Raw genomic sequence first — 25,872 nt, forward strand, 5'->3', positions numbered from 1 at the left:
AAATAAGTGCATTTAAATGCTATTTTTCATTCTCAAGCACATATTCAATGTTGTTGAATGAATGGTAAGGCACATATACTAAACTAAAATGGAATTGTTCCTGAGTGTACAAGGTACACTTCAAAAAGATGTAAAACACATAAATTAGTATGTTACGGTGGCAGAATATCTTTGTAACGGGTTAATGTGATTAAATACAGCATATACACCTAAGTGAAAATCTCTTTTGATGAACCTACCAGAATGACCCACTAATTAAGCACTTTATGTGAAGATTGGAATGAAAGAATTTATTTCTGGGCAGTCTCTAAGCTTTTCCTGTGATCTCCCTTGGTGTTGGAAACCTGTGGTCATGAACCCTGTGCTATGGGTGTGAGGCTTACCATCAAACTAGTTCATCATAATGTCTGTATCTTATGATGCCCAGACCTTATCTAATGCTTTTAGAAGGTATTGTGTTCTTGTATTATAATCTGATGGAGTGTTTGTCTGGATAAAATAAATCACTGGTGTGTGTGTGTGTGTGTTTAATTGACATTTTGCTTACGCACACCGCCGCATACAGCATTGGTCAGCCCACTTTATCCATTGGCTATCTTGTGGGCTGGCATATTGTCACATCACTTGTAATGTGTGGACATTTTCTTGAAAAAGAATGCATTTCATTGTGGTTTCAATTTTTTTCTTTTATTTTGCCTATTTCATGTCTTTGTACAAAATAAATAAATGGCAGGTTTGCCAAGGCAAGACTTAATGGCTTTGCCAATGCCTGTTTTACTTTCTTGTTAAAAAAAAAAAAAAAAGGGATTGTTTGAACTGAATGTCTTAGACCAAAATAACTATTGCAAGAGTAAATGTTTTTAAAGCTAAACCTGGAAATATTGAAAAGAATTTAAGTTTCTAATGTTTAATCTGTGGCTTGAATGGTGGATTTTGGATGCAGTTGAACCACTCTGAAGCAAGCACGTCCCGCAGTCTGGTCCGAGGCCTGTGGTTTACATTCCTTCCTCTCTGATCACCAACACCTACCTGTGGGAATGTGTTGCAGATCAAGGTTCTAAAATTTAGTCAACATTGTCTCTTTCTACCCCGTGGTCCACAGCAGGACTGGTTGGTCATTGTGGAAAGCCTCATTAAGTGAGAAAATAGGGACTGCTGAAGTTGAAGACGCTCTATTGTGGCTTCTAGTCCTTGGTGCTCTCCAACTTATTTTGTATTATGGGTCCCAGGCTTTGCCATTCACAGTTCTAAATAGGCATCCTGTTTTCAATTGCCTTCCTATAATTATTTAGATTATTAAACGGGTGTCTTCATAGCCTTTTCCCAGAGAAGCAATGGTGTTAATTGTTTACTGGATTTTGAATGCACTGTTTGCATGTATCATGTGCCACCTGCATTTCAGGCCTGTTGCCTGCTAACATCCATTTTTAAGTCGAGCATAGCAGCGCCCAGGCACTGCTTTTCAACCTGTTGTAATCTATTCTGTGGGCTTTAACCATGCCGATCTCACGCCCACCACTTTCATTTGTTCCTGGGCCTGCCTTTCAAAAATCCCTTAATGTCATTGGTAAACGCTTTTCGTTTGTGCCACCTTGCAACTGTTTTGTTATGGCCTTTGACACTGGCCCTGTTACATTGGTTATTGCACAATTAGCCAGATAGCTTTGTGTCAGCACACTATTTTTTATTTTACCTTGCTGCTTTGCACATGATGGTATGTTGTTTCATCATCTTTCTTGGTTTCGGGCATCTTGCTGTTTCTTTGCGATGTCTTCGGGGTCTTCTTCCTTTTTTTTTTTTTTTTTTTTTTTTTTTTTTTTTTTTGCAGTTTTATGTAGTGTGTACTCGATACAAAGGTATTACAGAACTTTACAGGAGTGCCGGTTACATTACACAAGAACAAATTCATTTTTGGTAGCAAGGGAAGATTACGCGATTTGCCCAGGATCACAAGTTTTGGAGCTGACGCCGAGACTCAAACCGTGTTCCCCAGCTCCAGAGTCGGCAGTTCTGGTCCGTAGGCCGCATTCTCTCCCCTAGGGTTCTCTCTCTGGTGCCTGTTGGGGCAGTCTGGGAATAACTCGTGTTTTTTTTATATAGCACTTGGTAATACAGGTTCTGCCGTTATAGCGCTGCAAAGCAGGTGCCATTCTTAACAAAATCACTATAATTCATTTGCATTAACCTTGAAGAGATGAAAAAGCTGTGTCAGAATTGTAAACTGTGGCATTCTCATTCTGTCAAGACCTCTGCAGTGGGTGTATTAAGCAACTGACTTGAGTACAGTTTAACACTAGGCGATAGCACGTGCTCTTGATTAATAACCTCCAGAGGGTCACCAACCAACAATATAGGTTAGTTCTAGGCAAAAAGATGGTGAAAGGTGTTGTCTCCAAAATGGTGGAAAAGGAGTCATGATTCCAGACTCAAGCACTTCACGGCCTCAAGTGTGATAGCCTTTGGATGTAAATTGGGCCTCTTCAAATAGTCAGCTAGAGCGAACTTGATACAAAGGTATTACAGCACTGTACATGAGCAGTGGTTACATTACACAAGAACGCATTCATTTTTGTTAGCAATGGGAGATGAAGTGAATTCCCCAGAATCACAGGATGTTGAGCTGGCACAGAGACTCGAACCGTGTTCCTCAGCTCCAAAGTCGGCAGCTGTGGCCCTTACGCCACATCCTCTCCCCTAGAGTTCTTTGGTGCGTGTTGGGGCAGTCTGGGAATAACTTGTGTGTGTTTTTTTTTTTTTTTTTCATATAGCTCTTGGTAATACAGGTTTTGCAATTTCATAGCGCTGCAAAGCAGGAGCCATTCTTAACAAAATTGCTATAATTCTTTTGCAGTTAAGCTGCCTCTTTTGTTATTCTCTTTGTATACAGTCCATGTTTTTATAAGTAAGGCTGGTACTGCCAATGCAGATGAATAATTCCTTTAAAGGTTTAACACATAGAAATATATGGCTGCCCCCATGTCTTTGCTCCTAGCTCTTTTGATTCCCCCACTCCCCCACCAATTCTCTGGGTTAATTGCCACAAAGGTGCCTCTTTGTGGATTGTTTGGTGCTAAAAGTTTAGGTAAACACACTAGTAAGGGTTGCATCTCTAGGATATCACAGCCAGTCTGTGGGAATGAGGCAACACACACTTCCAAGATGGCGGCCTTGTTGTGCCCTCTCTCCTGCAGCGACCGGCCTGGGAGGGTTGCTGTGGCACCTGGCATACATCCACTACACTCCAAACCAAAACAAATAGGTAAAGGACATTATCATTTACAATGCCAATAGCTCAAACTCTCACAAATGTGAGACTTATTGCATTGCAAATGCTTGTTACAAGTATGCAGGGAGATAGCTTTTAACATTTGAGCTTCCCAGCTCCTCAATCTCGGATTGACTGATTGTTGTAGATGATGTGAGCACAGTGTGAAGATCGCAGTACAGGTTGAGGTTGAGGTGTGTGTGTGTGTGTTGCATGGTCCCATTCAGCTGAACTATTTGAGTACTAATATGAAAACTGTGCCACGCCCACTGAGATTCAGTTTTGTGGCTTACCGTCCCCTTTTGGAACCGGAGATACCAGTTGTTGATGTCACAGGCGCACATTGCTCCAGGGCAGAGGCCTGGACATCTTTCATGCTTGTGCATATAGAGATAGCCAGCAGATTGGGACCACCAGTCTCATCCGGTTCCTCCACCCTAGCATCCCAGTTGCACAACTTAGTCACCAGCTCAGTCTCACACTGATTGTGTCTGGGTCTGTTGTACCAGTGGACCTTTGTTAATCTTTTTCTTCCAAAACACAGCCTGAATGTAGTCTCCATGAAGTCATCCATTTCTTTGACTAAGACCTACTTCCAGATGTTAGCTTTAGGTCTCATCTGGCGTGTCTGGTTCCAGAATCCGATGTCGTAGACTTGAGTATGCTTCCATCCCTTTGATTGTGTACCTGTTTAGAGCTGACCTGGCATCTTGAAGTTGACTGTTCCCATCGGAGCAGAACAAAGGTTGATTTGCACAGCTAGTTCCTTGCTGAGATGACACGGGGGGCAACAAAATGAAGCCCTGGATTGAAGGCCAGAGTAATTTCCCGGAGCGGAGATTAAATCAAGCAATCTGTTCGTCACTTTTTTCCCCAGGGTTAGAACGTGTTCACCTTTTCTACAAAATGTGCAAGTCAAGTACTTGTTTAGATTGCATCTATCTGTTCTACCCTCCACTCTGCCAGACTGTATCCGTGTATCTCCTTTCATTATGCTTTTGGTGCGTGACTGCCCTTCTCAGGGCAGTCCCTAATGTTTTTATTTTTGTGGCTGTACTTTCGAAATCTAAAGCATACCCTAGTTGATACTTTTGACTCCGTGGTAACAGAAGTTCCTTTTCTTTTCCTGCAGGGTACACATTTCCTTGCGCACCGCATCTTTGCCCCCAATTGTTCAAGTGTCTTGTGTGTAGGTCCAAAGATAAGCTTCGCCTTGCTGATTGATATCCCTACTCTCAATCCTGACTCTTGACCTGTACAATATTTTCCTCCCTTTTAAAGCAGGACTTCATGTTTGTCATCCGTTAAGCTTATTTTATACACTGCTCACAAGTTTGAGTACCTCTTACTCACGAGTGAAACCTACCTGCACAATTAGTCTCTAGTGACCTCACCAGTCCCTAATCCACTTTACCAACCTACTCTGCTCTGAAAGTTATTGCTCTCATCTTTAAGTGTTTTTAGGTCTCTCCTGTGACAGTGCGTGTTCTGGCACATGCGTTCTTGTATGCGAGTGATAGTGTTTTCAACAAGGGTCTTGGAACCCTCTTATTGCTTACCATTCCTGGCCTTCACTGTCACTCATTTGCTGTCTCCTAATTGGGCAGCGTGTGCCAGCTGCGCCTCCTCTTCTTGACCCCAGTACTGATTGCATCATCTTTCTTAGGGTCCTTCCTCCAATGGCGCTGGCAGTTTTTCTTTTTTAATCTCTCCCCTTTGCTCCATGTTGCTTCTTCCCTTCCACCTTTCACCCTCCCGTTATCCATGTTGTTTCTTTCTTCTAATGGTCTGTTTGCCTTTCCCCGTGACTCCCCACCTTCCCGTTGTCTGTGTTGCTTCCACCCCAACCAGCATTTAAAAAAAAAAAAGTGCTAAAACGATGCGGCTGGCCAGTCTACTCTACAACTCGACTGAAAAATATTAGCAAAACCAATATCTGTCATATATGCATGACCTATAGGCTCTGCCAATGTTTATTTGAGTTTAGTTCTGTCAAAAACATTGGTGAAATTCTAGGGGACCAGCGCCTATCTTTAATGTAGATATTTGTTAGGCTAGAAACTTATTCTATTTGTCTGCGTGGCCTTCTTGTTTTGAAGCGATACATCCATGAATCTAGTGCAGTGATACTCAAAGTATGGCCGGGTCCGTATGAGGCCTTCCTGACTTCTAAGTGCAGACCCTGTTCAACAACCGCACTGGGCTGTTGTTTATTCGACTCAGCACCAACATTAAAAAATATGGAAAATAAACAGGCAAGCATATTAAGTTTTGAAGTTAATTGAAGATAAAAAAGGAAAAAGAAAGATGGTGTCCTACACCACTCAACTTTAGGAATATCTTCATTTTTAAACCCCTCTTACAGCAAACATGGGAAAGTATTGGTACATTCTCTTCAAATTGCATGGAGAACCACTTTAGTACATCAGATTACATCAATGAGAAGTATTTTTTGGAAAAGTGATAGTTTTCAAACATTAATTTAAAAACATTGATCGCCCACCCCTTGCCAAAAATGCCAACATTTGAAAAAGTCAGTTATGTGCGCCCTACGGGTGACCTGGGTTGCCAATATACTTGGACAACATTTTAGTTTATCAAATTCAAAACGGGAGAAGGTTTTGTACAGCGCACATTGAAGTACTGTATTTCAAGGTCCTAATATGATTTAATAATTAAATAAAAGTAGGAAAGTGAAATAAAACAGTTGCCAAGTATCGCACAATTCAGTCGGTGGGAAAGTCTGGATCAGTCCCGGATTTTCTGGTTTCACATTTTTCAGTTGAGCCACTAAATGTACATGCTTCTCTTCCCCCACCTACATCCCCACCCTCCGGTGGCCACCCTTTTGAAATTAATGCAACCCTCGGTCTCACCACAGATCAAACTTTTTGGCCCCTGGGAAAATGTTTGTGACAACTCATTATCTAGTGGTTTAAATATTTTCACCATTTGATCTACACAAGATTTACTACTAAGTTCCTTGCCACAATTGTCGGGGAGGGCCAGCTAGCTTCATCTCCAAGCTGTTGTTCCAAACGTTTATAGCATCTGTGTGTGCTGCAGCTCTCTTACTCATCAAGCCTTCAGGATGTTGGTCTTCACTAGCAGCAGAAAGTGCACCTTTCTGAGCTCTGGTTTGATGTGATCAGGTTTCCATTCTCAGCATTGCCTTCTGCAGAGAGTATATTGTAAACCCCTTACCCCACCACAAGTTTTCATAGTTTTGTCCCTCATTTTGAATATTTGAATACTAAGGAGAGCTGGTTTTGGCATTCTCTTGCTTTTTTAAAACGAAGGAAGCCGCAACCTCAAAAGTTTCAGCTAATGTGGTTATGATGGCAAAATTAACAATTACAGCTGCTTGGAAGAAGAAAATGGCACCAATTTTGACGCAATGGCTTTACGCTATTGTGGCATGAACTCACCCTGGAAAGACTGGCAGACATTTTTAGAGATGATTTAAAAAACTTTGAATACTCCTGGGGCCCACTAGCGCCCTATCTATCCACAGGGCTTCCATTGGTGGCCTGCGGTTCCCGTACACCGGCACTGCGCCTCTTCAAGTTGTGAATTTTGCACGGTATCCTCTACAGCTACCCTAAGGACAATCGGCACGTTCTGTTCACCTGGTTTTCTTTTTTGATGTGTCATCTCTTTTCTTTTTCCTGCTTCTTTTTCTTTAGTTAATTGTTCATGTGTAAGGGGGGAACTGACATGGCGTGTTTTGATCTATACCTATGTACACTAAGGTCACTCACGTTCAACGTGAAGAACGATGGCACATGTTATAGTAACTTGAAGAAACACTGAGAGACCTGAATGCACGGGCTTTGTTATGTTTTTAAATCAGTAAAATTTCAATAAAAAGAAGTTTGAGGGTTAAAAATAAAATACAAAATTCAGCTAATTGGATTGTACCTTAGCACCCCCACCATCACTATGATTGCAATCCAAAATGTTGCACTTTTTTCCTCTAAGCTGCCAGTTCCCTTAATGGAACTGTACCTGCTTAAAAAACCTTAATTGAGAGGCTGCCACCCCGATTTCCAAAGGAAAAAGGGGTTCAGATGGGACTCCTACCCACGTTATAAATCAGTTACCACCCCCAACTTGGAAGTCAGTCAGTAATTGATGAATGGTTTACGACCATTATCAGTGTTACATAGTGGCATTCCATCCATATCGTGATTTAGTAACCTACCACGCCCCTTCCAAACTGTGCTTTATTACATATGTAAAAAGTTTTTTTGTGGTGTAAAAACCTGTCTATTAGGTAACCAGAGGGTTTGCACCCGTAAAAACCCTTTGTGCATCTAGACCAGTCTGCCTATAAGCATCAGTACGATGCAAAAAATGGAATCCACAAAGGGAGCCCTTGGAATACTGTGGAAAAATGAAATTCAGGCATTTACTGATATGTAGGTGTAATTCTAAGTCAAAGTGCAGATGATATTGTCCATTCATAGTTCATGGACATGGCCTCTTTACAGCTTCTTTGAAGCGTGCATAGTAGGTGGTTGGATCGTGGTGCTGTATAGCATATGGCTAACATTGAATTTTTATGTTTTTCCTCTAGCTAAGCACCATGATGCTCCTGAGACCCAGAATGTGAAAGATGCTGAGAAGGGAGCAGAATTGACTGCAGTCCATGAGCACGACCACTCACGGTTACATGCCTACATAGGCGTTTCCTTGGTCTTGGGCTTTGTCTTCATGCTGCTGGTGGACCAGATTGGAAGCTCTCACATGCACTCAGCTGATGGTAAGTAAATGTGTTTGCTGGGTCCAGTTCTCTATCATGGTGTGAGTACTGTGTGGAAAACACACTGTAAAGAAAAGTGTGCAACTCAAATTGTTTTCTTGTTTCCAGCAGCAAACATTTTGGTAAGGTGTGGCAAGTTAGTACAGAATAAGATATAATTATTTCTGTGTGTTATTATTCTGGGGTGAGTATCTGACAGCAGCATTTATGTTTCTTACAACAGATGTGGTTGGTGTGTTGTAGTCTGCACGGGAAGCCTCGTTTTTTTAAGTTTGAGTGCACCTATCTCCAGTATATCATGACTTTGTGTGCACTTTGTTGGTCCATGAAAAATGACTAACTCATTCTAGTGGTCGCGTTCTTAGTAGATGTATTTTGTGGCTTTGTGTTGAATTCTTCTGTGGTTAAGTAAGTCTTAACAGTTGTTTATTCTATCTACCTTATGACTCAGCATTTTGTGTGAGATGATAGGTACAACTTTACCAGGCCTTGCAAAGTTATGTTTGATCCATTCTGTAATTTTTGTTATCTTTAAATGAGTTCATACAGGAATGCTGTGGCTAAAACGTCAATTCCTCACCCTTGGATGCTGTTAGTTATCGACATATGGTACGACTCTTCCAACGGAGTACATTTGATATAACAATCAATTTATAGGAACTTCCCAACATGCAGTGCTTACAGTAAAATTAAACATGCACTTGCTGAATTAATATGTGTGTTTTATTGCAATACATGTGTGGGAAAGCTCAATGGATTTATATTTTTGTTGTAAAAACATGTACTTAACCCAAACTCAATCAGTTCAACCAGTTGGGTAATCCAGTTGACCACTAGTCACCTTCCAACTAAGCAGCTGTCGAACCCCAAGTGTAGCCCCAACACACCCCTTTCACGTGTCTATCTTTCCCCCAATGACATACCATTGTGCTACAAGCGATCAAAGGGAACGGAGCATGTTTGAGTATTTTTTTCACCACCATGATATTTTGTGTGAGGTGTCATTCTGGTGGCATTGGAGATGACCATGTTTATGCCTCTTAGGCAGTTGTAGTATAAAAGGTTCTTTGCTTGTACATTTGGTTGTCTAGCGCGTCTATCCTGTGGCTGGTATTGGTGAAATGCCCCTCGTCTTCATGCATTATTAGTGGAAAGGCACTATCTTCCATGATGTTTCCAGCAAGAAGAGTTTAATGGGCAAGTGTTCGCACATGACATTTGGTTGAGCGTCATTCTGGAAAGTGTTTCCATGACGTTTGTCTTAGTAAGGAATCTAATACTGATATGATTACTGTTGAGGAACTGATTAGGAGTGCCAGGATTGTACCTTCCTGGATGTGTTTAGTGCAGGTTTTTGTATGTTTTTTTTTTTTTGTGGGTGGAACTGTTATGTGAACTACTTATCAAGTCAAAAACCAAAATGTTGCATACAAGCCTATTGCTTTTTCTTCTGACCATGCAGACCTGTTTTCAAGGTAAATGCCAATTAATGAAGTGTCCCTTATTTGGTGTTTTTGTGCTGCCGTAAAGGAAAATGGCAGGGAAAAGCAGGCACTCCTGTTTACATTGCAAATGGTAAAAGGAGGACTCATTTCAAAAAAATATTTTTGAACCAGTGACATAAATGTAGCTAATGACTGAAATAAGCAACAATGAAGTAAGAGGGCAATGAATGGGTGTTCATATCACAATAGTTTAAATCCAGTGTTAGAAGAACATAGTTTTGGAAGAATGGTGACAAGGGGCATCCTTCAGTGTGTGTAGTTAAAGAGATCAGAGCGATCTATGTATGTGTGAAAGACTGAAAGAGGAATCAAGAAAAGAATGGCCACGACGGATCTGATAAAGAGCAAAGTTAGGTGGCACATGCAAAGGAGAGTAGTTAAGTTATTTTAAGGGTGGAGGAGCAACCAGAGGTTCACCAATTCCAAAGTCTTACAAGTTATAAGGAGTTTCTACAAATAATACAGAAAAAAGTGTTGCCTTTCCAAGTGTCATGGGATCTACAGGAAATGAGAAACAACTGTCTGTGAGTTGGAAGGCGACTGGAACTTCTGAGAGTTAGCAAAAAGGAGTATAAACAGCCTCCATATTTTGTTAAGTGGAATGTAAATAATAATGTATTCAGGGTCTAAATTAGAGTTGCCTTGGGGTGATACATGTGTGCAAATATTTGGTAAAAAACTGTTTTGTGCAATCTTGCATAAGGCCAGTTGGGTATAGGCCATTGTCATAAATGGAATTTAAGAGTATACATTGTTGCACAAAAGCTTTAACACCATAGGACATGATTTGGGCGCTTTGGGACACTGTTAGGATATCCTCCTTACAAGTTACAAATTATATTTGACATTAGTGACAGGCCCAAAGGGGTGCACCGTGTCGGACTTGTTATTGTAGCCCGTTGGTGAGATAAGTAGTTTGATTATCTCAAAGGTATTGTTCTGCTCTTAGGTGTCAAAGTAGAATCTGTACTAAGTGCCAAGGTGAGAATATGTGCTATGTTGCTAGATTTGTTTCGTGTCATCAGACTCTGTGTGTACCTCCTTGTTATAAATCCAAATAAAGAACGTTTGGGGAGGGGAAAAAAGTGAGAAGGTGAGGGATATCGCTGTAAGGTTGAAGAATACGCTGGAGATGAAGTTGAAGAGGTTATGTGAAACAGCTGTAATTCTGACAGATTAAGCAACATACATGCATCAGTCTAATTTTAGTCAGGGCAAAACTCTCTAACGAGGTCATGTTTTCTGCAAACCTAAACAGAACAGGTGTGTCCAGCTGGTAGGCACCCAGTTTTGAATAGCAAGATGATTTCAGTTCTTTTTTTTGTTTACCAGCTTGCATATCATCTGCATATTACCATATCAGGTACCATCCAGACCCTCAAAGGATTTTGAGCAAGCGAATATTTCAGTTGATCAGAATGGCATTTGGCTGTTTGGTCAGACACTGATAATTAACTTGTTTGAGCCTCCACTGATGGAATGTTTTTAGGGTGACATTTTAATATTTGGAAAATATGTCGGAGAACAAGACTCGCAGATGGATGAGGTGTTAGAATTTGAAGAAGAATGGCCTCACAATGAGAAAGTGTAATTTCAGACATTAAGTGATTCAATCTGTAGGTCATTTTGTTTGCAAAGAAGAGGTGCAACGGCAAAGCAATCTGGTGAAGGCAAGTATTAACGCACCATAAACTAGAATTTGAACAACTGATTATCCTCAGCATATTGTTCTGTCCAGATTTGGAAAAGGCTATAGTGAAAGAACAGTTCATGTGAGAAGGCTACTTAATGAAGGGTTAGCTTTTTAATGTGATTGGGAGGATGGAAGTAGGGCTTGACCAATGCCATCACTTTGCCCGGCTTGACAAAACACTGTAAAGCGTTATGTTGACAGATGGTGTGCCCCATAGAGTGGGACAAAGTAGAAAGTTGCTGTACTGTTTGCCTTCATACCTTTAGAAAAGTCACCAAATTAAAATCATTTGTGATGACTAACTGGGGTCCTGGATGTATCTGGAGATCTGAAGAAGTTCAGGTCTTTGGTGTGGGAAATACTCTTCAAAGACCACACATCTTTATGGGGGCATTCTTGAACAAAGTTTTAGGTCCTGTTTCTTTCCATAGTTGGGCCTACCGGGTGCTGACACACTTATTGAGGTTCAATTGGTGCCTAGTTTAGAAAGATTCTAATTCCATTTATATAGCGCTTACTAGATTGTGTCAGACTGCTTATTTAGTTAATTATAGTAGGAGAGGAAGTGTGAAACAATATAAAGGAATTCGAATGTGTATATGTATTTGGTAATACATTGTTGGACACTTTGAAGGCTTTGAAAGAAGGCAGGCTATGAAAAAATTGTCACCAGATTTAGGGCAAATTAACTAGGACATTGGCAGGTAATGAGGTACAAGGGATCTATCATGAGGGGAAAACGTGCTGTGTCGATGAAGTAGTGTTCAAAGGAGACCAGTTTGTTGCACTTGATAGGACAAAACAATAAACCTTTAGAGGTAGCACTTGACAGCTACTTAAGTTTACCGAAAACCAAGTAGAGATTTAGGGCCCAATGTAATTTTCTTGGGTCATATCACTGATGCATTATTTTTTTTATGCAGCTTCCGCGATGCGACCCAAAACTATATTTCTGAGTGACCATGCACGTGCTAATCTTTTACAGTGCAAAAATTACACTGGTAGGGATTTGCAGACTTAATGCCTCATTAAAATTAATTCTGTGTGTAACTCCCTGTGAATGTAGCGATGGACAGGAGGTGCAATAAAAATGTGTGATGCAATGGTGAGCATGCAGTGTTTGCCTAGACTGCGGACTGCTCCCCCTGATCGCCTCAGCCTATAAGGGTTGCTTCCATTTTGTGAATGGATAGTATCTAATTTTACTTTTCCGAACCTAGTCCGTGGTTTGCAACAGCAATGGTGGTCCCCATCTACTCACAAGGTTTGGTTAGGGGGTGTCTTTCATGTTGTGGCTTCCTTACAGTGCATACTTTGCAAATAGATTTGTGACTTGAAATAAACCATATGTCTGTGGCTTCTACAGTCACAAAGTCTGCACTTGGGTGCACTGAAAGCTTTGCAACTGCCAAAATCATTTGTACAATTGTTAATAGAGTGCATTTTTTATGCCTGTTTAGAGAGCCATGAGGTGTGGTGCTTGATTGATGTCTGACCCTGACCCAACAATGATGGTGAAATCCTGAAGGCTTCTTGAGCCCTTTTTAGTTGTCCTAATATTTCACATTTTTCCATACAAACCTAACTGCATTTCTAGAAGCCCTGTGAGAAAATGGTGTCTGCTCACATGTTGGTTTCAATAGGACTGTTCACAGTGATGCGTTGTCAAATAGACCACAGGTCTCAATGTATAAAGTCCAAAAAGGGTAAATTAGCCAGTATATGCCACTCCAAATGGACCCATGTTTACAGTTTTAGCTAATGTACCTTTTAGAGAAGTCTTGTAATTCATATTGGTTGTTTACTCTTCGTTACGATGGATGATAATAAAGTTAACTAAGTTTTTTAGCTTGACTACAGGGGAATTATTCATTAAAAGGCAGCCGTACACCATTTAGCAACAACTAGCCCATTACAGTGTGTTAAGATTGGTTTTGCAGGGGTGGTGGCTGACAAAAGGAAGTTGGGTTAACCGTGAGGGCGTATCCATTGCTGCACTGCAAGAAGGCAAACAAATACCCATGTGAACCTTGAGCAGGGCAGGGACAAATTGTTTTAGTTGGAGGAGGGAGCAGAAATCCAGCATGAAAGGAGCAAGGGCATCGAGGAGAGGAGTTTAAAGAGTCAGCAGAAGATTGTTGTGAGGGCAGGGTTGAAGATGAGAATACTGGGAAGTGAAGATGGTCTCTCCAGCCATTTGGAGCTGGTGCAGGAGAGGTAGGGGTAGGGGGGTTTTGGAGCCAGTGCCCGGGGGTGAGAGTTTTAGAGCAGGTTCTAGGGGGACTTTGGAGCAGGTATGACTTCTGGAGCCAATGCAAAGGAGATAAGTTGTCATTCTCATTGCATTAGTAATGGGAGGGGCGTTGCAGAACTGCAGAGTTGATGGGAGCCTTTCTCTTGTACTAAGTGAAGGATTGCATTAGAACCAAAACATTGAATTTAATGGGATGGACTAACTTTTCTTTTTTATTGTGTTTCGCCTGGAGTGTTAGCATGTTATGAGTGCACGTTTTTGTAGACATGTGGAAGTATGGGATATCCTTCATAGATGTGTTGGGGTTGTCTTTGTCGTGGCAGATGCCATGTTAGAATGTGATCGTTTTGATATGTCCACCCATCCTGTAAGCATGGAAGCTTTCATTTATGCAACTGTGTTGTAGTGTGAGAACAATGTTGTTATTACTTGCAGTACTCTGAATAAATACATGAGGCATGCAACGTGGCTTGGGGGGGGGGGTGCATCAGGAATGAAGAAATATCAGAGCAGTGAGTTGGTATACCAACACGGAGGAGCAGTCGCAGTGACATACTCCTGAAAAGGACAAACACAAACCGAGTAAGGGACAGAAACAGGACAACTGAGAACACCGTATTCCCCCCCCCCCCCCCCCCCCCAGTAGAAAGAAGGCAGCAAGAAGGTATTCTGTAGCTGACCTGGGGAAACGAACAAGTTCTGTACTTATATTAAATGTAAAAATCCAAGTCTTCAATAATTATCTAAAACAGATAGGAAAGATTTAGATTGAAAGGAGAGTGGGCCTGTAGTGCCAAATCCACAACTCAGTGAGAGTGTTTTCCTTGTTTTGATTATAGAAAGGAAACGGGCAGCTGAATGTAAAAGTCCATAAGGAGGACGACCTGGGTATACAGAGGCTAAAAGTGTGGATTTTGCTGATAGATGGCCTTATTTAGAACTGACATAGATTAAAAAGTTTATCTGTTGTGTATAGAGCACCCTATGATTATGTGAATGACGCATTTCTGAATTAACTGAAAGGAATTAATACATTTGGGTGGTAAGAACAGGTGGAGTTCTGTGGCAGTCTCGCACAATTAATGTGTTGATCACAGGGACATAGATCAGTGTCCAAGAAATTCAGTTTTTTCTTGGAATCTAAGATGGGCAAAACAGCATTTTTCTACCTTGTTGGTGTGATGCACTAGAGAAAGAGACATACCTAAAAGAAGAAAAAAATGTGCTTTATTATTAAATTTGGTGGTTGTGGTCACGAACCGAACCCATTGCCACTGAGGGAGGGGAAGTAGTTAAAACCTCTGGTTTTCGTAGGATTTGATTTTAAAAATTGTTAGTAATAGCAAGACATTTGTTCGGATTACCATAATCAAACTGAGGTGAACATGAAGCAGTTCTTTAACGACAGGAGATGAGGATAAACTGGATGTCCTCAGCATGAATGAAAAGCATGCCACATTCAGGTGGAGTAAATTGGCTAGTGGGCTTGTCTACAAATTAAATAGTAAGGACAAAAGTGTTCAGCCTTGTAGGACATCATAGTTCAGAGTTTTTGGATTGGATAAAAAGACGACAAAGATTGAATCAACTTGAAAATCTGGTCAGTGAGCTCCAGTTCCTTAAAGAGTTTTGATGAGGATACACTGATAAATGATATCCTAGATCTCAAAGAAATCTATCAGAACCATGGCTCTGGCACCATCAGATTCATTAATTTGCATAGGTTATCTAAATCAAATATCATGACTCCCTCAGTACTGTGTCCTGGAAAAAACACCAGCTTGAAAAGAGTCATAGTCTGTAATCATCTGCAAATGTATGAAGTGGAGGGAAAAACGAATTTATCCAACTGTTTCCATCGATATGTTAATACTGAAATGGGCTGGAAGTTATTGGTGACCTCTGAGCTAAGAGTTTTTTTTTTTTTTAGCAGGTGTTTAACTCTTGTGTTCTTTCAGACAATTAACTCCACCTTTTAGTCAGAACAATTCAAAAGATCCAATGAGTCATCTTCTGAACATTTTCAAATGTGCTGCCTATGTTGGGCTGGGCATATATCTCTGGGTTCTGCTCCGTGGTGTCTAACAATTGTGTTCTCCATAGGTAGGAATTTGGAGGGGTGGGCATGAAGAACTGAGCTAGAGACAGTAATATTGCAATTTTCCAAATGAGCAGTAAATTCATGATGGGGCCCATAATGTTTATGATCTTTTATTCTAGAAATGAGAACAAGTTCTATCAAAGCTCTGAAGAGGGATGAATTTCAGAAAGCATTTAACAGGGAAACTAATTATATTGCACTTCAGGATCGGTATTTAAACCTGTTTGGGGCTAAAGTACTGCTTTTGAGGGATATATATATATTTTTTTTAATTTTATTTTTTTGCTTCTTCAATTTTACCTTTGTACTCACTCCTTCGTTAACTTAGTGTAAAATGTTTTGCCTTCAGTCATCTAGTGTAATCTTCATTTAGTTTAAGCTTAAAGGATACTTAGTTTCAAAGATTAAGTCAGGGGTGTGGCCACTGTTTCGAGAACCGTGGCTTCGAAGTTGTTACCTTTTATTGAAAATGGTAATGAATAATTTAAGGCTCAGTTAATGCCATTGTGAACTTGGTAATGCAAGATGCCGGTCTTTTGAAACTCTTGGAGTTTTTTTGTATCTTTGAACAGTATATTTTAAATATCAAGAGTTACTAGAGAGGGTTTAAAGATTTGTCCAATTATGTGCAGAGGTGATAAAACTAAGTGCAGTGTTTATGTAACCGGTATTATGATGAAAAATGGAATGTCAGAGTACTTGGTTCAAAAGAATTGAATAGGTCCATCAAGATGGATTTGTCCCAAGGATGGCCAAATTAGATCAAGAGCTTGTCTTGTTTGATGCATACATGTTGTGCTTAGTAGGTTTAAGGTAACCACTTCAAGGTCTCCTATAAATGTATGTTCTGTAATGTATTGTCCTTATAACCAGAGATTTAGATCTCCTGGGAGTAAGTCACAGTGATAAGTTTCTTACACTAACCGATTAGAGAAAGAGGCATTTGATGCCTGGAAAATACCATGAAATGTAACTTGGTGATATGGACTTTGAATGAAAACATTAAAGTTCGTTTTATAGCTGTAATGAGCAATTACGGCCATCCCTCGTCCTGTACGATACCCCCTGTTTGTGCAAAGTCTTCTATAATCTGCATGGACGCTAAATCTAGACTGGGGGTAGAATCTGTTCATAGCCATATTTCTTTTGTACAAAAAAAAAAATAAAGCGCATAGGTAAAAAATAAATGTGAAGTTTGGTTTTGGTGCATTGTCGCTTACCTTACATTCCATAACTTGCCTTCTAACCTGGCATTATAGTCCAGAATCCAAGATGCACTGTTACGAAATACTTAACCAAAAAACAAAAAAAATTGCGCCTCAAAACTAAGCAATGGAAGGACACAAGTAATGAGAATTATCCAGAGAAGGAAAAACACAAGCAAAGGAAAGAAAGCCCACATAGGCTAATGAATAAAAAGCAAGCAAATGAGTGGGACAGTAAAACCAACCAATGGAAAGTAGGCAGGCTCTACACCCCCTTTAAGCTGACAATAGGTATTTTATCAAACAGACAATATGTGCCGCTGCACCAGGCTGGCCTGGTTTGTAGTGGTTACCTATGGTACTTACACCTTATACCAGGTCCAGGTATCCCCTTATTAGAGAAGTGTAGTCAGTGTCTAGAAGCCAGGCTCTCTAAAGGTAGCTGTGGATGTGTAGCCAAGGCTTATCCAGGAGACATGCAAAGCTCATGCAATACCACTGTAGTCACACAGCACTTACACACATGAAAGAAAATACTCAATGTTACAAAAATAAAGGTACTTTATTTTGGTGACAAAAATACCACAGAGACTATACTCCAGGAGGAGGTAAGTAATACACAAATGATATACACTAGTATGCAGAAATAGGCATAAAAACTGTTAGAAAACAATGGAATTAGTGAAAATCACAATAGTTAGAAATGGGCTTGGGGGGGCACAGACCATATACTTAAAGTGAAATGTGAAAATCGGTCTCCCACCTAGGCAAGTGTAGTGTGTGGAGGGGAGCTTGGGAGTACTAGAAAGACCCAAAGGTAAGTATCACAACCCACCCCAGTGACCAGGAAAGCAGGAGTAAATCAAAGTAACTTTCCCAGAACACACACAGAAATGAAAAGAAGAATTAGAAGAGACTGCAAAACACAGTGGATTCCTGGACCAGAGAACCTGTGGAAAAAGGGGACCAAGTCCAAGAAGCACAGAAGAGTCCAGGAAGAACAGGAGCCCCTGATAACTCGGTTGAAGGTGCAAAAGGAGAACCGCCAGTGAAGAACAGTCAGTACTGCATCCATGAAGACTAAGTCGGGTACTTGGAGGATGCAAGTGATGTCCCACGCCGGATGTAGAATTGCAGTCTGGTTTCCGTTGCTGGAGTCTGGCAACAAGCCTTGGCACACGCATAGCTCGCGGTTGGCAGAAAATGACGCTGCCCGGGACCAGGAAGGACCAAGTGGACTCTACCCAGGAGATGGGAGTCAGAGGTGGCTCTCAGCAACTCGGAGAGCCCACAGAAGACCAGGCAGCGCGCACAGGAGTCCTATAACACTGGGACAAGGAAGGTGCAAAAGAGGCCCACGCAGCACTACTACAAAGGCTCCCACGCTGCCAATGAACCACTCCGGAAGCTGTGCGTTGCAGGATAGAGTGCTGGGGGCCGGATCTTCAAGATGTACGAAGGACTTAGAGGAAGGATGCCAACAAGCATTGGCAGCTGCAAAACACACAGTGCACGGGGGTACTGTCTTGAATGGGGAAGCAAGCTCTTACCTCCACCAGAGTTGGAAGAGAAGCCTGTCGGACCACTTCAGTCCACCAGCCCGTGATGCAGGATCCACGCAGCCCAGCAGGAGAGGGGGATCCACGCAGCCGGTCGTCGTTGCAGTTGGTGCCTGCAGAAGCAGGGGATTGACTCCTTCACTCCAAGGGTGTTTCCTTCAGTCTTCTGATGCAGGCTGAAGACAGGCTGTCTTCAGAGGATGCACGACTGGGAAACAGTTGCAGTTGCTGGTAGAAGCTGGAGATACAATGTTGCAGATGGTGTCTTGCTTCTTTGTTGCAGCTTGCAGAGTTCCTGGGGTGTCCAGATGCAGTTTCTTCAGTGTGAAGTTGAAGTGGAGGATTCAGAGGATTCCTGCTGGAGTCTTGCAATCCGAATCTGAGGAACCATCCAATGGAGAGACCCTAAATAGCCCTGAAAGGGGGATTGGTCACCTAACCAGGTAAGCACCTATTAGGGAAGGGCTCTGATGTGACCTGCTGGCACTAGCCACTCAGATTCTCCCAGAGTTCCCTGACAACCTTGAATCCAAGATGGCAAAAGCCAGGGACCCTCTGGAGGAACTCTGAGCACCACCCCTGGGGTGGTGATGGAGAGGGGAGTGGTCACTCCCCTTTCCTTTGTCCAGTTTCGCGCCAGATCAGGGACTAGGGGGTTGGAGGGGTGGGGGAATCCCTTAACCGCTGTAGACTGGTTTGTGCAAGGAGGGCACCAAATGTGCCCTTCAAAGCATTTCCAGTGGCTTGGGGAGGCTACCCCTCCCCACCTGTAACACATATTTCCAAAGGGAGAGGGTGTAACACCCATCTCCCAAAGGAAATACTTTGTTCTGCCTTGCTGGGCTTGAGCTTCTCAAACAGGAGGGCAGAAACCTGTCTAGGAGGTGGCAGCAGCTGGGGCTGCCTGAAAAACCTCAGAAGGCTGAAATGGCAATACTGGGGGTCCTCTAAGGAGCCCCCATAGTGCATGAAATCATACAACCAATGTTTGCAAAAGCCTTGGGGTATGATTCCAACATGTTTGATACCAAACATGCCTATGTTCGGAGTTACCATTATGTAGCTGGACATAGGTAGTGACCTATGTCCAGTACATGCATAAAATGGCGTCCTTGCACTCACAAAGTCCGGGGAAAATGGTCCTGGAGGTCGTGGGGTCTAGTGCAGGGGTGTCCTCAAACAAAGGTACTTGGCACCCTGCCCTCAGGGCTGGAGGGCCTGCTATAGGGGTGACTTATAAGTGACCTGGTGCAGTGTAAATGGCAGTGAAAGGGTGCTTGCACCTTTTCACGCAGGCTACAACGGCAGTCCTGCAGAAGCCTTTGCATGGGCTCCCTATGGGTGGCAAAATATATGCTGCAGCCCATAGGGATCCCCTGGCACCCCAATGCCCTGGGTACCTAGGTACCATATAATAGGGACAGTATGCCAATTGTGGGTGAAATACTGTGTTAACAGTAACCAATCTCCAGTTTTTAAAGGAGAGAGCATAACTACTGGGGTCCTGATAAGCAGGATCCCAGTAGACACAGTCAAGCACACGGATGGCAGGCAGAAAAAGGGGGTAACCATGCCAAGAAAGAGGGTACTTTCCTGCAGCCGCCTGGTAGGCGAGACTTAATAAGGGACCAAGAAACACAAATGTGTTAAACACCACTGTGTTTACAATTACAGTTAAGGAAAAAAGTGAACTTTTATACCGATCTCTGCTAAAGCAGCAAAAAAGGATGGCTTGCTGTCCTGCAGATACGATTATAATTGGTGATGTTTTGAGATTGATGCTGGCATTGTGAGGTCCTGGTGCTGCACTGCACTTTAGTACATGTTCAGTTATTTTTTCTTTCATCTGTGCTAGATAATAATGTTAGGCATTTGTTCTTTACTGCCACAATGCCATTACAGAAGGGTTCGTCGTTCTTGAGTTTCCGGTCTTGTAATAGAAGTTATTCACATTGAGAGGCCAGGATTAAACAGCGTGTCTCCTGGTTTCACGGTTTTCAGCCTGTCTCTAGACCACAGTTGAGTTGGGTGTGTCTTGTGGTGAGTGTAAGGGACTGCAGTCATCGGGAAAAGGCCACTTTGTTGGGGGCCTTGCCAAGAACTGCAGTACAGTGATTACTAGCTGTGTAAATTGGTCAGGTGGTGAAGCTGGAACTAGATGGAAAGCTTTAGGGTCACGGTGTAAACCTACCCACCGGATTGTCTATAGTGGCAGTGCTTCTGCGGTCTGCACACCCTTGTGAATTGCCCGCCATGTTGGGCCTTCTGTGAAGGTTTTGTTGATGAACAACCACTATCAGGACTATATTGGGCCTCTTCCTTAGAGCCTCCAACGTTGCAAATACGGGCTTAAAGGAAGAAGGATTGTGAGGCCTTTTCTCTGGCTCCTTGGGCAGTGGTTACTGGGCCGATGTCTCGGGACCAAAGATACGGTTTAATTTTAATTGGGTAACCAGGGTTTTACCTTTGTTCACTTGAAACTTCAAGAATAGTGATTCCAAGCACTGAAGGCTAACTCAGAAGGCGGAGGACAGGCAGGAACTTAGATGCTGTGTGACACAGCTCTTCAAAATAAACAAACTGTCATGCAAGGTCCGTGCATTTCAAAGAAACTAGGGATCTTTTTTTGTGGGCGTGTGGTGTGGCATGAACCCCCCCAAAAATGCACTCTGCAGCGTACCCCCGTCCCAAGTTGCCATTGTCGGTTCTCTCCAAGCATTCCGAATGTCCTGCGAACTTAGTGTGAAGTTGGCCGCCCTGCCATCGGGAAACTTTTGATTTGTGTGTAATGAAAGTAAGGCTACTTCTCTGGAGCCCAGATGTGCAGAACGTCAAATGATAACCTTCCATTGCCGAAGGCAGGGGATGGGGAGGTGGGGGCTAAGGGGTGGAAATTACCAAAGAGCCCGCGCATTTCAATGCCTTTCCTCCCCTGAAACTAAAATATTTAAAGGTTCTCTTTCCCGATGACTCACTGGCTCCTAGGCGTTCTTGCCTGCTTTTGTGCGGCAAATGGTGTGAAAAAACATAATTGCATTATGAATGTCATTCAGTGAAGGCTGCCTCTGTGCCTCCCACGCACGGTTTTCCTAAACCCACTTTAAGGAGTGTGTGTGTGTGGGGGGGGGGGGGGGGGGAGGGTGTAGTGTGTGCTCCTGCAGGCGCGTGTGTGTGTGGGGGGGGGGCGGTGTAGTGTGTGCTCCTGCAGGTGTGAGTGTAGGGGACGGTGTAGTGTGTGCTCCTGCAGGAGTCTCGGCGTTGTTTAAGCTCCGGGGGCCTCGGCCTCGAGCAGGAGGATCCCTGGCTCGCCCCAGTGTGCTTCAGGCAGCTGCACTCTGTGCCTCCCACGCACGGTTTTCCTAAAGCCACTTTAAGGAGTGAGTGTGTGTGTGTGTGTGTGTAGGGGGCGGTGTAGTGTGTGCTCCTGCAGGAGTGTGTGTGTGAGTGTAGGGGGGTGGTGTAGTGTGTGCTCCTGCAGGAGTGTGTGTGAGTGTAGGGGGGGCGGTGTAGTGTGTGTGCTCCTGCAGGAGTGTGTGTGAGAGTGTAGGGGGCGGTGTAGTGTGTGTTCCTGCAGGAGTGTGTGTGTGTGTGTGAGTGCAGGGGGTGGTGTAGTGTGTATGCTCCTGCAGGAGTGTGTGTGTGTGAGTGTAGGGGGCGGTGTAGTGTGTGTTCCTGCAGGAGTGTGTGTGTGTGTAGGGGGGTGTTGTGTGTGTGTTCCTGCAGGAGTGTGTGTGTGTGTGTGTGTGTGTGTGTGTAGAGGGGTGGTGTAGTGTGCTCCTGCAGGAGTGTGTGTGTATGGGGTGGTATAGTGTGTGCTCCTGCAGGAGTGTGTGATTGTAGGAGAGCGGTGTAGTGTGTGCTCCTGCAGGAGTGTGTGAGTGTAGGAGGGCGGAGTAGTGTGTGCTCCTGCAGGAGTGTGTGTGTGTGTGTAGGGGGGCGGTGTAGTGTGTGCTCCTGCAGGTGTGTGTGTGTGTGGGGGTGGTGTAGTGTGTGCTCCTGCAGGAGTGTGTGTGTGTATGGGGGTGGTATAGTGTGTGCTCCTGCAGGAGTGTGAGAGTAGGAGGGCAATGTAGGGTGTGCTCCTGCAGGAGTGTGTGTGAGTGTAGGGGGGCGGTGTAGTGTGTGCTCCTGCAGGAGTGTGTGTGTGTGTGTGTGTGTGTATATAGGAGGGCGGTGTAGTGTGTGCTTCTGCAGGAGTCTCAGCGTTGTTTAAGCTCCGGGGGCCTCGGCCTCTAGCAGTAGGATCCCTGGCTCGCCCCAGTGGGCTTCAGGCAGCTGCACTCTGTGCCTCCCACGCACGGTTTTCCTAAAGCCACTTTAAGGAGTGTGTGTGTAGGGGGCGGTGTAGTGTGTGCTCCTGCAGGAGTGTGGGTGTGTGTGTGTAGGGGGGTGGTGGTGTGTGCTCCTGCAGTAGTGTGTGTGTGTGTATGGTGGGTGTAGTGTGTGCTCCTGCAGGAGTGTGTGGGTGCAGGGGGGCGGTGTAGTGTGTGCTCCTGCAGGTGTGTGTGTGTGTGAGTGTAGGGGGGTGTAGTGTGTGCTCCTGCGGGAGTGTGTGTGTGTGTATGGGGGTGGTATAGTGTGTGCTCCTGCAGGTGTGTGTGTAGGAGGGCAATGTAGGGTGTGCTCCTGCAGGAGTGTGTGTGAGTGTAGGGGGCGGTGTAGTGTGTGTTCCTGCAGGAATGTGTGAGTGTAGGGGGGTGGTGTAGTGTGTGCTCCTGCAGGAGTGTGCATGTGAGTGTAGGGGAGCGGTGTAGTGTGTGCTCCTGCAGGTGTGTGTGTGTGTGGGGGGGTGTAGGGTGTAGTGTGTGTGCTCCTGCAGGAGTGTGTGTGTGAGTGTGGGGGGGCGGGTAGTGTGTGCTCCTGCAGGAGTGTGTGTGTGTGTATATAGGGGGGGCGGTGTAGTGTGTGCTCCTGCAGGAGTGTGTGTGTGAGTGTAGGGGGCGGTGTAGTGTGTGTTCCTGCAGGAATGTGTGAGTGTAGGGGGGTGGTGTAGTGTGTGCTCCTGCAGGAGTGTGCATGTGAGTGTAGGGGAGCGGTGTAGTGTGTGCTCCTGCAGGAGTGTGTGTGTGAGTGTGGGGGGGCGGGTAGTGTGTGCTCCCGCAGATGTGTGTGAGTGTAGGGGGGGCGGTGTAGTGTGTGCTCCTGCAGGGGTGTGTGTGTGTGTGTGTGAGTGTAGGGGGCGGTGTAGTGTGTTCCTGAAGGGGGGTGTGTGTGTGTGTGTGTGTGTAGGTGGGTGTAGTGTGTTCTCCTGCAGGAGTGTGTGAGTGTAGGAGGGTGGTGTAGTGTGTGCTCCTGCAGGAGTGTGTGTGTAGGAGGGCGGTGTAGTGTGTGCCCCTCCAGGAGTGTGTGTAGGGGGCGGTGTAGTGTGTGCTCCTGCAGGAGTGTGTGTGAGTGTAGGGGGCGGTGTAGTGTGTGTTCCTGCAGGAATGTGTGTGGGGGGGTGGGTAGTGTGTGCTCCCGCAGGTGTGTGTGTGTGTGTGTGGGGGGGGGGGTGTAGTGTGTGCTCCTGCAGGGGTGTGTGAGTGTAGGGGGCGGTGTAGTGTGTGCTCCTGCAGGAGTGTGGGTGTGTGTGTGTAGGGGGTGGTGGTGTGTGCTCCTGCAGTAGTGTGTGTGTGTGTGTGTGTGTGTATGGGGGGTGTAGTGTGTGCTCCTGCAGGAGTGTGTGGGTGCAGGGGGGCGGTGTAGTGTGTGCTCCTGCGGGAGTGTGTGTGTGTGTGTGTGTATGGGGGTGGTATAGTGTGTGCTCCTGCAGGTGTGTGTGTAGGAGGGCAATGTAGGGTGTGCTCCTGCAGGAGTGTGTGAGTGTAGGGGGGTGGTGTAGTGTGTGCTCCTGCAGGAGTGTGCATGTGAGTGTAGGGGAGCGGTGTAGTGTGTGCTCCTGCAGGTGTGTGTGTGTGTGGGGGGGTGTAGGGTGTAGTGTGTGTGCTCCTGCAGGAGTGTGTGTGTAGGAGGGCGGTGTAGTGTGTGCCCCTCCAGGAGTGTGTGTAGGGGGCGGTGTAGTGTGTGCTCCTGCAGGAGTGTGTGTGAGTGTAGGGGGCGGTGTAGTGTGTGTTCCTGCAGGAATGTGTGTGGGGGGGTGGGTAGTGTGTGCTCCCGCAGGTGTGTGTGTGTGTGTGTGGGGGGGGGGGTGTAGTGTGTGCTCCTGCAGGGGTGTGTGAGTGTAGGGGGCGGTGTAGTGTGTGCTCCTGCAGGAGTGTGGGTGTGTGTGTGTAGGGGGTGGTGGTGTGTGCTCCTGCAGTAGTGTGTGTGTGTGTGTGTGTGTGTATGGGGGGTGTAGTGTGTGCTCCTGCAGGAGTGTGTGGGTGCAGGGGGGCGGTGTAGTGTGTGCTCCTGCGGGAGTGTGTGTGTGTGTGTGTGTATGGGGGTGGTATAGTGTGTGCTCCTGCAGGTGTGTGTGTAGGAGGGCAATGTAGGGTGTGCTCCTGCAGGAGTGTGTGAGTGTAGGGGGGTGGTGTAGTGTGTGCTCCTGCAGGAGTGTGCATGTGAGTGTAGGGGAGCGGTGTAGTGTGTGCTCCTGCAGGTGTGTGTGTGTGTGGGGGGGTGTAGGGTGTAGTGTGTGTGCTCCTGCAGGAGTGTGTGTGTGAGTGTGGGGGGGCGGGTAGTGTGTGCTCCTGCAGGAGTGTGTGTGTGTGTATATAGGGGGGGCGGTGTAGTGTGTGCTCCTGCAGGAGTGTGTGTGTGAGTGTAGGGGGCGGTGTAGTGTGTGTTCCTCCAGGAATGTGTGAGTGTAGGGGGGTGGTGTAGTGTGTGCTCCTGCAGGAGTGTGCATGTGAGTGTAGGGGAGCGGTGTAGTGTGTGCTCCTGCAGGAGTGTGTGTGTGAGTGTGGGGGGGCGGGTAGTGTGTGCTCCCGCAGATGTGTGTGAGTGTAGGGGGGGCAGTGTAGTGTGTGCTCCTGCAGGGGTGTGTGTGTGTGTGTGTGTGTGAGTGTAGGGGGCGGTGTAGTGTGTTCCTGCAGGGGTGTGTGTGTGTGTGTGTGTGTGTGTGTGTGTGTGTGTAGGTGGGTGTAGTGTGTTCTCCTGCAGGAGTGTGTGAGTGTAGGAGGGCGGTGTAGTGTGTGCTCCTGCAGGAGTGTGTGTGTAGGAGGGCGGTGTAGTGTGTGCCCCTCCAGGAGTGTGTGTAGGGGGCGGTGTAGTGTGTGCTCCTGCAGGAGTGTGTGTGAGTGTAGGGGGCGGTGTAGTGTGTGTTCCTGCAGGAATGTGTGTGGGGGGGTGGGTAGTGTGTGCTCCCGCAGGTGTGTGTGTGTGGGGGGGGGGGGGGGTGTAGTGTGTGCTCCTGCAGGGGTGTGTGTGAGTGTAGGGGGCGGAGTAGTGTGTGCTCCTGCAGGAGTGTGTGTGTGTGTGGGGGGGGGCAGTGTAGTGTGTGCTCCTGCAGGGGTGTGTGTGTGTGGGGGGTGTAGTGTGTGCTCCTGCAGGAGTGTGTGTAGGAGGGCGGTGGAGTGTGTGCTCCTGCAGGAGTGTGTGTGTAGGAGGGCGGTGGAGTGTGTGCTCCTGCAGGAGTGTGTGTGTAGGAGGGCGGTGGAGTGTG

General features: G+C 45.2%; 1 protein-coding gene across 1 annotated transcript in view; it reads left to right on the plus strand.

The window, feature by feature from the left end:
• SLC39A9 (solute carrier family 39 member 9) overlaps positions 1-25,872 on the plus strand; it is a 104,353-nt gene that overhangs the window by 31,471 nt on the left and 47,010 nt on the right. The window contains exon 3 of the mRNA XM_069208974.1: positions 7,845-8,030. Within this exon, the coding sequence (XP_069065075.1) occupies positions 7,845-8,030 (186 nt within the window). The remainder of the gene's footprint in view (positions 1-7,844; positions 8,031-25,872) is intronic.

Source organism: Pleurodeles waltl, chromosome 9, assembly GCF_031143425.1.
Source record: "Pleurodeles waltl isolate 20211129_DDA chromosome 9, aPleWal1.hap1.20221129, whole genome shotgun sequence".
NCBI lineage: Eukaryota > Metazoa > Chordata > Amphibia > Caudata > Salamandridae > Pleurodeles > Pleurodeles waltl.